The sequence below is a fragment of the Atractosteus spatula genome, chromosome 3 (assembly GCF_055471065.1).
Source record: "Atractosteus spatula isolate fAtrSpa1 chromosome 3, fAtrSpa1.hap1, whole genome shotgun sequence".
Lineage (NCBI taxonomy): Eukaryota > Metazoa > Chordata > Actinopteri > Semionotiformes > Lepisosteidae > Atractosteus > Atractosteus spatula.
In genome coordinates this window covers 58,465,556-58,477,671 of record NC_142708.1, presented here as the reverse complement: position 1 = coordinate 58,477,671, position 12,116 = coordinate 58,465,556, and the positions used below count along the sequence as shown (strand labels likewise).

General features: G+C 37.3%; 2 protein-coding genes across 2 annotated transcripts; one reads left to right on the top strand and one right to left on the bottom strand.

Annotated features, from left to right (window-relative positions):
* Window positions 1-598: 598 nt before the first annotated feature.
* Window positions 599-7,598, top strand: abraxas1 (abraxas 1, BRCA1 A complex subunit). The gene is made up of 9 exons (XM_088910284.1): window positions 599-685; window positions 1,271-1,361; window positions 2,279-2,315; window positions 3,618-3,684; window positions 4,226-4,422; window positions 4,935-5,054; window positions 5,521-5,605; window positions 6,273-6,387; window positions 7,006-7,598. The coding sequence occupies exons 1-9, from the start codon at window positions 602-604 to the stop codon at window positions 7,440-7,442; spliced, it is 1,233 nt and encodes a 410-aa protein (XP_088766410.1). The 5' UTR covers window positions 599-601; the 3' UTR covers window positions 7,443-7,598.
* Window positions 7,599-8,005: 407 nt separating this feature from the next.
* mrps18c (mitochondrial ribosomal protein S18C) lies at window positions 8,006-12,096 on the bottom strand. The gene is made up of 6 exons (XM_088910285.1): window positions 11,964-12,096; window positions 11,397-11,458; window positions 10,872-10,955; window positions 10,456-10,513; window positions 9,312-9,371; window positions 8,006-8,426 (listed from the first exon to the last, which is right to left on the bottom strand). The coding sequence occupies exons 1-6, from the start codon at window positions 12,028-12,030 to the stop codon at window positions 8,350-8,352; spliced, it is 408 nt and encodes a 135-aa protein (XP_088766411.1). The 5' UTR covers window positions 12,031-12,096; the 3' UTR covers window positions 8,006-8,349.
* Between the last annotated feature and the right edge of the window lie 20 nt (window positions 12,097-12,116).

Here is a 12,116-nt window from a genome sequence, read left to right as displayed (position 1 = left end):
TTTTTATGTGCTATATTTTTCTTCTTCGGGAACAATTTGCTATTGACAATTTTAATGGTTTGGTTTGATAAAGATTAGTGAAATATGATCTCATTATACAAAAAAGTCTATATCCGTAAGTTTAATGTATTAATCATTTTGATAATTTCACACAAAAAATAATTCACCGTGGTCCTGGAGACCCTCCAGCTGGTTTCATAGGTAACATTATATTATCGATTTGTAAAGACTCGAAACAATGTATAATTGTGATCAGTTAAGCAACTGACTTGTTTTGTTGCAAATTTTTCGATCTATTTTCTTGTTTTTGCGTTACATGAAAGCAACTTCCAAAGAACTAATTTTTATTTAGTTTAGGCTAAATAGTATAATTCGCAGTTGTTAATTATGTTTGTTTGTTTTTTCTGTCGAATTCATTTTCATTTTTCATTGAAACAATACGACGCGCACCCGTATGTCTCCACCGGCACCTCCAGTGTAGCTGCAAAAAAAAAATCGGACTTTTAGTGAGATCCAGCAGGTGGCGCCAATGGGTCGGTCTTTGTTTTGGAGCCTAAAGCGCCATTTAAACAGGAAGGCGGAGTCAGATACTACAGGAAGCATGGCGGAGAACACGAGAGTCTGTGTTTCAGGATATGTGCTGGGATCTTTAATTTTCCATCACTTCAACAACGACTCCGACGTGGTGAGTAAATGTGAAAGAAACAATCGTCTTAGTTCAGGGGAACTAATATACGTTTGTTTGTAAAGGAGCCATGGACTGTGACTCAGGATGTAATTTTAAAAGCAAGAGAGAAAGTAGACAAGGAAACTAAGAAAAGACTGCCGTTTCATATCAATTAAAAGTTAAGATAAATTAGTACACTGGATTAGGCGAGCATAGATACAAAGTAGATACACCGATGTTGACCAAAACTGGAGCTGTCAAAAACTTCAGCGCTGTCCAGCATCGCTGTTCTCTGCTATTGTTGATAACACTATTTTATATTGACATTTTTAATACGATTTGTTTGTTTTTATCATTTACTTTTAAGGTATGAAATTACCTTTCAAAACGAAAGAAATTAACATGGAAGCAAAAGCAATAACTAGGAGTCTTAGGACAGATTTTTTTCTTCAGTACGATATAAGGCAAAATTAACTCAGCTGGAGTGTTCTCGTTTTCACTGTTTTCCTTTCCGGCTTATGTTGTGATTCACTTTATAACTTTGTTTTATTGCAGCTACCAGCAGTAACACACTAAAAGAGCATGACGTCCTTTTCATTTTAGGAGGGATTCATTCTTGGGGAAATCAAGGCTGAGGAAAAGAACGACATCACAGATTCCCAGATGGAACATGTTCAGTTTGAGCACACCATCGGTTCGTATTGTGGTGACATTTAGGCCAATTCAAACTGTGACAGCTTAAAATCATGCCAAAGCAGTAAAATGCAATTCAGCAGACAAATCAAGGTGGCTGTTTTAGAGAACTCCGTTCTTTCAATTCTCCCCATTTAGCTATTAAGCTCCCTGTGAGCATCTTTTTTTCAGATTTTGTTTGCTAAATGTAAGGTTAAGTTTTACGTATGCATGTGATTGTGATTTGCCTCATGTCTTTTCATTTAAATATTTATTCAGTTTTTACTATTGTACATGTTGTATGTCTGCTTAATGATTGTTCTCTTGCTGTGCTGAAAGCAAATCCCACCAACTGTTGTTGTGTGGCAATAAAGAATAATTCAGTTATTTAAATTATTCATGTAATTATTCATGCAATATAAGCTTTAAATGATAGTACTGTAAGTACCTCTCAACCTGGAATGCACAGAAACTCTTGACCAGGTGTTCTTACTCCTTGGGGTCCAAAATTCAGCTGGTTTTCTATGCCTCTTTCAATTGTCAGCTACTGAAGGCTGTGGAAGAAAGAGTAATTGGTCCAATTAAAACTCGTTCAGATCCCTTCAAGTACAAGGCCATTGAGAAATTCTGTGGAGAGTAACTTTACAGCCTCAGTAGCTACACAGTAGCTTACCATATACATTTATATTTATATATTTATATAAACACAGTAATAATAATGCAATGTCCAGCTCCTCCATTCTGTCAGTTGCTACAAATGTGAAGACAATGTTGTTTTAGTGCTACATGGGCAGCACATTTTGTCACACAGCACAATTTACCTTGCAAGCAGGTGATTTTTATTCCTTTATTCTTATGTCAGATTGTTTTACTGACTAACCTAGAAAACAGGTTTCCATGGCAAAACGGTAATAATGACGCGACGCTCTTGTTTTGCAGACATTGCAAAACATGTGACCTGTTACAAGCTAAATAGGTGAGTTCACTTACTGGATTTGACTTCGTAATATCTTGTCCTGATTTGAGGTCTAAATGGGAGAGAAACTGCAGACCATCAAGTTTGGGATTTTTTTTTTAAACATTTGAAACCACCAGTTAATTTTCATCACATACTCACTCAGTTTGGAAGGTTCACTGCCAGATTTGGCTCCTGTGCCTACTCGCTGAGAATGACTCACTTCATGGTGCCTGCCAAGACCATTTTCTCCAATTGGAGGGGTGGAGTCCCTCTCTAATGTTAGCGCAGGTGCTTGGGAATTCGCAGGAGTTCCTGTCACGAACAGAGCCGGAACCACAAGAGCTGACTACTGCCAGCCCTGTGGGCCAAGGGGTTTAACCTGCTCTCCAAGAGAGTCCCCCTTTTCTGGTTGAGCTAACTAGGACCCTGCGTATGTGGAGATTGAACTACATCCTAGAATGAAAAAAATATAATGTTATCTTGCAGTCCAAATGGAAGCCTTTATTTCTTCTATTAGCAGTAGTTCACAGAGCTGTGTTTTTATGAGCGCATTTTCTGAGCTGTCAAGTGAAAGCCGAACTTCGACATCCACACATCTGGGCACCACACACAGGACCAGAAACATCTTTCATTTAATAATTAAAGATGATTAATGTGTGGTCTTAATCATCTGTTTCCAAATCTGAAAAAAAACAAACATTTTTTTTAGTCTATTGATAAAACAAAATGAAGAAATAGAATGAAACCTAAATGACACAACTTCATCTGGCTGAAAGCAGATTGCAAAGAACCAAGTAGATGCTAATTCCATGTTGCAAAGTCAGAAGAATGAGAGTTAACTACTGCATGTGACATCTTGTCTGCTTCCTCAGGTAGTACTGTTAAAGAGTTACTGCTGTGAAGCACTGCCAGTGTGATACCTCTATTTGCAAGATATTGGCCTTAAGTGATACAAGCATTTACTTTCGGAATAAAACATGCCTTTGAAACTCTAGGTGTGGAAGTGTCAGACACAGAACAGCATGAAGGGATGGGAAGATAAACCTATATCTCTGTGTCCAAAACTGAGCAAGCATTCCCACCCCAATGTGCTCATGAATAGAAAAGAGAACTTGTCATTTCTTTCCTAGGGAATCCCTTCCTTCTCAAGCCTCCCTTTTACACACTCTTCTTTAATGCTAAACAGCACAACAGAGATTCATAGATTATGCTGAAAATCCTGTTTCCAGCTTTGCAAGTGATACATCTACAGTATACGCTGACTTAAACTTGTAGTCTCCCCCTCCCCAACAGCTCACTATTACAGCCTTTCTCTTTCAGCTTCTATGGTTATCTTGGAGAGTTAAAAGAGGAGGAGATAAAGAAAATACTATCCAGACACAAAAAGGTAAAACAATTGTCTTTTTTTCAAGATGGCATGTCTTGGGACAGTAATTATTCATTGTTCAGTATTATATAACTTGGGAAGACAAGGTGTCTGAATAATTTCCACACTTAAAGTATAAGCTTATAGCTTGCTCAGCCTGCTGCCACGGATCACGTGTCTTCTCATGAACTGATTTTTGCCAGGTTTTGTCAGGTTCTCTGATTACTCCTAGAAGAGTTTTAAACATGACAAAAGATTTTAACTCCATGCAGTGCCACTGCACTGTTATTGCTGTTGCATTACAGGCATGATTAAAGTATTCCAGCTGATGTTGTAGTGTTATCATTTTTTTTATCCAGAACTCTTAATAAAACTAAAAAAAAACTAACAAACATTCAATACATTCTTTGGTATTGGTCCAGTTTGCATGCATACATACTTACATACAATACACAGTGATACATAGTGATTGATGATGTGGAAATACTTTCAAGGCACACTGAGAGCACTGTCCAGGATGGTGATGTATGGAGTAAATCTTGACTACCTTTTGGTTTTTAAGGACAATGTGGTCGGCTGGTACCGGCAGAGGAGAAACACAGATCACAGAATGACCTTCCGAGACCAAATCATCCATCGCAATTTGCAGAGAGCGTTCTCCAACTACGAGCTGGTCTTCTTACTGTTGACCACTAGTGAAATGTCATCAAGGGGCTCCACATACCGTCTGGAATATTCCATATTCAAGGCCCATGGCAGGTGAGACGCTTAGTGCTGCCTGGTGCCTTTAACCCATTCAAAAGTGTAGTGAACAGTATCTGCATTGTTAGAATATTATCTATTTATCCCTCATCGATCTGCTCATTCTTATCTCAGAAAACTAGGGTGCCAAATGGATGCCCGTTATCTTATTATTTATATAATTAACTTCAGATTTTTTCCCTTTATAAACCCCATCATTTGTTCATTTTGTTTGTAAGGGGCTTTGTGGGCTAATGTGTGTTTCTTGACACTAATGGAAAGAAAACATCTTACGTTATTTCTGTAAGCATAATGAAAAATAATGATCTTCTGAGATTTACAGGGGTTTGAAATCAATTTATTTAGATCTTTGTTATGTAAAAGAGATGGCTCATAGACAATTTCGAAACTTGAAATTCAGGTAGATGAGATAAAGAATACATTTGTGCGTGGTCATGCTTCAGGTATGTACTGTATGAGAAATAAAATGGAATCATTTTCAAACCGTTTTTCTTTTTTATTATTAACAGTCAGTTCCACAAAATCCCAGTGCTGGTGACCAACCTTGGAATGCTACTCCAGCAAGACTACTGCAGGACCTCTGTGTCCTGTTCTTCTGCCGGTTATAAAAGAGCAATAAATAAACACAGGTAAAATGTTGCAGGGGAGAGGGGAGCATGGTGTGTTTGGGGGGAAAGAGAGTAAAACAAGGTTAAAACTGTATGGGGCTGAGTTGTCACCCAGCTCTATCTATGGATGGTCACTACACAGTGCTCAAATACTGTATCTGTGCAGGTGTTGATTATGTGAATTATTTAATATAAATGTGTACAGTATATCTAAATCCTTATGTGCACACAAACATTGCAATATCTTGCAGTATTTTCAAAGCTTTTGGGTCAGCATGTGTACTAAAATTTAAGTACTAGAAGTATTAGAAGTACTGTTGCACTAACTGTTGTCCTTAACGCATTTGTAACTGAATATTTACTATTGAAACATTAGGTTTTTCTTTCTTTCCATGAAATCAAATTGTCTATAGTCTGACAACTTCTCTTGCCTAAGGTATGCTGTTGATTGACTTGGTCAGAGCTGAGGTTTGTTCTTTGGGCACAGGTCGAGGTTCTTTGCTTCAGACGGCTCGCTGAAGGAGGTCAATGACGTGAATGAAATGAATTCTTCGCTTCAAGAAGAGCTGAAGGTCAGGCCTAGAGCTGTGTTTTTAGAGATTGACATACCTGGTAGATCAGTGATTTCTTGTGTGCTGTCTGTGGTTTCAGTACTGTCCCACCTTTTCTACACTTAGATTCCCCAGCTAGTGACACTGAAGCACACCCTTTTTTATGTCTGATATTTTTACCATTCAATTATTTTTCAGGGGACTGGTTTTGCTGCTGAAGTCAATATGAGATTGTGGTGCCAGGGAAGCAGCAGATGTTTGTTCTTTGAATGATACAAATATTTTTGAGACAAATAACACGATAGTTCATGAAATCTCATTTGTGATGCATAAACACAGACTTCAAAATGCCTTTCTGACACGTCTGAAAGTTTATCATCTTGTAAAAAAAGATAAATAAATGAAGATTTTGAGTTTTCCTTTAAAATGATTTAGTTATATTTTATGTTCAAGAGTAGTGCTTTATTCTAAAGACTTTTGATTTATTTCAGTTGCTAAACGAGTAATTAGCAGAATTTGTCGAGGACTGTTGGTCAGCTGTTGAAAAACAGTGTGATTTGGTAATTAATTTTTTAATTAGCTCGGAACACTCAGTTAGGCAGCAGTGCAGGTTCCTAAATTGAAAGCCGCAGCAACTGTGACAGACTGCTTGTACAATGGTTTGTCCTTTTTTCTGTGCACCGTCCAGCAAGCTTGTGCGAGAGTGGAAGAGAGTGAGCGCGCGATGGAGAAGCTTCTGACGGAGGTCGCCCAGCTCAGAAAGGCTGTAGCTGAGAGGAGAAGGGTACAATCCAAATCTGAAGGTGAGAAACAGGGAAGGTGGCAATTTTCCTCCTGAATTTATTTTGAATTATAGAACATGAAAACTTGAGTTAACAGCAAGGACGGTGCAGAGATTGGTATTGCATGTATGCAATATATCGGGCAACTTTTCAAACCTAAAGATGCAAATTAAGTATGAGTACAGCATTAGTGGCAAATCTCATAATTCACCATGGTTCTCTCAGACAGGTCCAGGAGTATACTGTATTTCAGTTTTCTAAAGGTCCTTTCTTGCATTTTATTGGTACAACACCATCAGTATGTAATGAAAAATCTGAAACTGACTATGGAAAATTATATATAATGCTAATATAAATAAACTGCATATGGAGTTAGAAGCTTACTAGGAAAATATGCAGTTTTATTTTAAAACCGTAATGGTGTGTTAGTAAAAGAAGAGTTATGAGAAGCAGGCGTACTTTCTGCTTCTGCATTGCTTCTAGACCACCACCTTTTTTCCCATAATGGACTCTTCCGTACATGAGGAAAAAAATAGTTTTGTGCTCAGATTAAGTATATCTCAATGAAATATCATTGCTTAAGCTTTTATACTGTCTTCTTTTTCTCACTTCTGTTGTGCTCTTTTCATTGCGTTTCAGAGCAGGATCTCTCTGTCAGGAGTCCTCGGGAGGAGAATGTGTACCTTTGCCGGGCTTTGAAGGCTTCGTTCCCAGACTCCGAAATGAAATGGACACCAGCCCTCACACTCAAGGGCATCCCCATACTTGCTTACTGCTGTCGCACGGACCACGAAACGGATATTTCCGCAAAGCTCCCGGTTCTCCTGGGAGATGGAGACGCCGCAGCAAAAACGAAAGGACAGAGTAAGAAAGTCAGAGCCAGTTCCCCAGGTCAGACCCCACCTCCCAGGAAACGCCCTTTTACAGAGCTCTCCAGGGTAACCCGCTCTATGAAAGGCAGCTGTCAGGAGAGACATCGTTATGCCGTACTGACACTCAGCGAACCAGATACAGAAGACGATGGGCTGGATTCTCAGAATGGAGATACTGAATTCTCCCGCTCCCCAACCTTCTAAAGATTCCCTGCTGGCAAGCTTCATAATTGTAGTGAGAGACCACTTTTATGAGACCCAAAAGAGAAATCTCACCTGGAAAGGGTGATAGGCATTATTTTAACTTTGAGTAATTGCGTTGTTATTTGATATTAAAAGAAGAAGCTTTTTAAAATTTCAGCAATTTTGGCGATGGGTTATTAAAAACAATGAACCGTGCCCCTCCACGTCACCAGGTGGCGCTGTGATTTGCCGGTAATGCAAGTGGCTCAAAGGTACTGTATGTGGCTTGGAGAAGTCTGCCTACACTTCCTGCTTTTCCACTTGTACAGTTGCAGGGTTCACAGCCACCTATTCAGATGTGAAAATTAGGCAATTCCATATATGGTGGGTATGTAACCATAATTAACAGGTGAATATATAAAAATACAAAGTTCAGTGTGGCAGATTGTGTTTAAAAACTAAACCTGTATGTTGAAGTTCATTGCAACTTCTGATTAGTTGGTTTTGACCATGCCTCTGCACAGAAATAGATTAATATAGATCTTTTTATAGATGGGTACCAGAAAACACAAATGCAGCCATAAGGTACAAAGCAAGTTTACTTTATTGACAGGGAAACTGAGCCATTAGCTAAATGAGATTTAACAGGTGCAGCTCAGTGACTGAACCATCACTGTTGGAAGGTGGTAAGTTCCATAAGTGAATGCAAAAGGATATATATTACTTCCAAGTGCCTTGATTCCAACAAATATGAAAGATGCTCTATAGATACATCATAATCGTAATATCGTTTTGCATCATGAGTAGGTTCACATTTTAGACACAAAAATCCATTTTAGACACTTGCACTAATGTGAAAGGTACTGTTTCATTATAGCAGGTATCTGAATACATATACAAAATAGAAACACCAGGCTTGAAAGAACAACTAGTCCAGGTGCTTAATGTCGCAAATGTTGGGATCTTTAAGAAAGGCAGGATCCTTCAGTGTCACAGGCATAAAACCTAGAACACAGAATATTAAGTTGAAATGTGTTAACCAAACATCAAGAACAGATCATCACAGGTAAGCCTTTAAAACATAGGTACTCCGTCACCTTTACACTCTTCTATTAATATATTTTAATTTCACAAAAAGAACAATATGAAAGAGTACTATTTTCCCGAATAGCCTTTTCTGGTATACCATATAAAAGACAGGACACGGCACTTTCTCTTGATGTGATTTTAAGGAGTAAACCAGTCTGATACTTCCTCACCCTATTGGCAAATTAAGACCTCTGGGGTTAATGGTATTGAAAATAGATGCATTACTATGTAGAAGCTCTAAAACAGAAATCTTGTTTTATATGAGGTTTGTCAGTTCATGACACCAAAAGAAATTCTTTTATTGCTAAGTGTACCCTTTACCCATTTCCCTGAGATTTAAATCTCAGGACAAAGGACTCCTGGTCTTACAGTTTCATAAATATCATGATCATGATAAAATACTATTGGAAGAGATTATTCTAGATTAATCACATGAATTGGGTTATTCCCCTATTAATATTTTCAAATTGAACTTTCTTAACACTGAAGTCTCAATTTTCCTTTACTAACTAAAAATAATATTTAATAATAACATCATTTAAAAAGGGACCCATATGTTAGTTAAAAACCATAGAAATCCATGCTTCCTTCTTGCTATACCCAATGAAATTTGAGCTGAACGAATCATACCCTCTTCAACAGCCCAGTGATTTTATACAGTTAGCTTTAGTGGGAGAAATAATCAATAGGAACCAGAAGCAGTGGTTTCCTAGTAGTAGAAAAAAAATAGATTTTTGCTCAACCAGACTATTGTCACAGTACCAGGCAAAAAGGAAATTATTAACAAACATGAGAACGTACCCATGTGATGAGCTTGCTTTATGGCTTTGGAAATTTCCCTTTGTTTCTTCCCACATAGGCCTAAATGGAGCAACAAGAGTGTCTTAGAAACAGCAAAAAACATTACAGATTATTACAGAACCCATATTACTCCTGAAAAACATACTAATCTGATACTCTGCAATTCTGAATTTTTATTTTGAATATTCTGATTACTATATATTTATATATGTAGTTCATAGGCAGTATAGGTTAATTAAGAGTTTCAAAATGAGCTCTGTTATTCCCAGAAGCCATACATTCTACACTTGATCCTAAGTTGAGTAGTTTAATTGAAATTTCTATCAATGGCAAGGCACATATGGACATAGAGGCATTCAGGAACATTTTAATCTTTGGAAAGTGAAATAAATTGGAGCACTCAGTATGCAAACTAAACACAGAAGCCTCACAGGAATTGAAACCAGGATCCCAGAGTTGTGAGGAAACAAAATGATCAGTTTATAATTATAACTCAAAATCAGAAGTTAATATTTTGTTTGAAAATACAATTGAACATTATTTAAATTTAAGAACTTAATACCTCTCTACAAATTAAGCAGATGTATCACCCTGCAAGTCACAACTGGCAACCCACTGAAGTCAAGCCTGTGTGAGTCTGAACAGTACCTGGATGGGAGACCTCCTGGAAGATGTGTTAGTGGGTTCAGCTGGGAGTGCTCAACCTGGCAGATCAGTGATCAGTAACTGTGTATGTCCTAATTCCCCAGTATCGTGACAGTGACACTACACTGTAAAAAAGGTTCAGTCCATCCGATGAGACAAAGCTGAGGCTCTCCAGGTAATTAAAAATCCCACTGCATTAACCGAAAAGCATAGGGGTGTTAACCCTGGTGTACTGGCCACATTTCCTCTCTTGACCTTCATCTATCTTGGCCTCCTAATAATCCCCATCTATGAATTGGCTTCATCACTCTGTTCTCCTTCCCACTGATAGCTGATGTGTGGTGAGTGTACTGGCACATTTTGGCTGCCATCACATCATCCAGGTAGGTGGTGCACATTGCACTTTGAGTGGCGTGTCTAGAAAAGCTCTAATAAGTGTAAGGAATTATTAAACTATTTTCAGTTTATGTGTAAGGAATAATAATTATTAAAATCTTACCAGTTATGTGCCTGCCATAAATACGGCCTGTGTGGGGCGATACAAACTGTGACAGAAGCTGTCAGAACAACAAAAAATGAACATAAGTGGAAGAAAAGTCATTTGTGCTGCTAATCATTAACAAATATTGCAATTATCATGATAGCTTTATTTTAATTTACCCTTTTTCCAAAGGAAAGGATTAACAAAAACACACTTGTTTTTCTTCTATCCTGAATTGTAAGCCACCTTACCGTAATTATACATTATTCCCCTAGAGAGTATTTCAGTCCTACTGTACATACTACCATAAAGATTACTGTCTTTACAGAAACAAAATATATATGAAATATAAATATATATTTAGATATAAAATCAATATGAAATTATTTATGTAAAGTTATGAGGAACAAGAATGCGAATACTTCTTAACCAACCTGTACATTTTTGTAGTCTACTGCAATGCCACAGAGTATGCATTTTTTTGGAGGCTCTTTGTATGGATTTTCCATCTTTATAGGCTGTGGGTATAAAAAGAGTCACATCTCTTATAAGCAGTCACCAGTAATATGTAAAAAACAAAAATAAATATGCTGAAGCACACACATTTCAAGGGATGTACTGTGCATGCCAAATACCTTCATTTAATATTTTATGACTATTTTCACTGATATTTTGAAGGTATAAAACCTGCAGGAGCATGGATTTCCAAGAGATAAGCTGTATCTAGCAACATTTAAAGCACATTTGCAAGATTCTTGTGAATTGGATAAGAAAGCAAAAATGTTACATTTGTAACAAGAAACTATGCACTCATTAAAGATTTCTAATGTGAAAAAAATTCCTTTTGCTTATATCCAGAAGGTGTCATTTCAGAACCAAATGATTATAATAAACAAGCGGGACACAGATAACCATTGTAGCATATGTGGAATTTATCTTACTTTTATTAATTCACTTACCATATCGCTATTGCTTGGCTGCGTGTCATGTTGTGTACTGCATAGTTTTCTTAGCGACTGCCCTATGGAGGTAAATAGCAAACCTAGAATTAAGCTTATCATTTTCTGGACCTAATACTGTGCAAACATATTAAGTACTCTAACGTATAAATGAAAAACATACATTTTAATAAGCAGTTACAAAACTTAATCGAAATTATTTAATTAAACGCACAGTAATAAATACTACTTTATCGCAATCTACACTTGGAATATATACACTAAAATCATCACCTAAAAAAACTAACAAGCAGAGGCAAACATCTCAAACCTACAATAAGTAGGTAGGTGATATCTTGAACTACTTGCAGTCTTTACAGTTACATTCTTTTTTTTAATTTAATGTCCTTATCTTTAATGCACTGCACATATTACACGTGTAATATGGTTTGAATGCATTACACTGACCCCTAGGTCAGAACACAATAATATGTCCCCTGTCGTACTTTTAAAAACACAAGACGTTATGGATTTAATACCAAATATTGGAATGTACTCTATACAACAAAGATCACCTAAATTTTGTACCTCTGTGTTTTGGCGATGGTTTTAAAACAGCAGAAAGTAAAATCCTGCAGGTTCTGACAGCAATCATCTTTTGCCCGAGTGCAAAGCACTTTCCACTCTCTTCCTGTCACTTAGTACGATGCTTATTGTCTTCCCAGTGCAAGCAAGGGCATT

Excerpts from the sequence above, each read along its gene's own strand:
- abraxas1 (XM_088910284.1), top strand. The coding sequence starts at position 602 with ATGGCGGAGAACACGAGAGTCTGTGTTTCAGGATATGTGCTGGGATCT. Across the intron at positions 2,316-3,617 it reads ACCTGTTACAAGCTAAATAG|CTTCTATGGTTATCTTGGAG; the intron begins GTGAGTTCACTT and ends TTTCTCTTTCAG. Across the intron at positions 3,685-4,225 it reads TACTATCCAGACACAAAAAG|GACAATGTGGTCGGCTGGTA; the intron begins GTAAAACAATTG and ends TTGGTTTTTAAG.
- mrps18c (XM_088910285.1), bottom strand. The coding sequence starts at position 12,030 with ATGATTGCTGTCAGAACCTGCAGGATTTTACTTTCTGCTGTTTTAAAA. Across the intron at positions 10,514-10,871 it reads TAGACTACAAAAATGTACAG|CTTCTGTCACAGTTTGTATC; the intron begins GTTGGTTAAGAA and ends TTGTTCTGACAG. Across the intron at positions 9,372-10,455 it reads TTATGGCAGGCACATAACTG|GCCTATGTGGGAAGAAACAA; the intron begins GTAAGATTTTAA and ends TGCTCCATTTAG.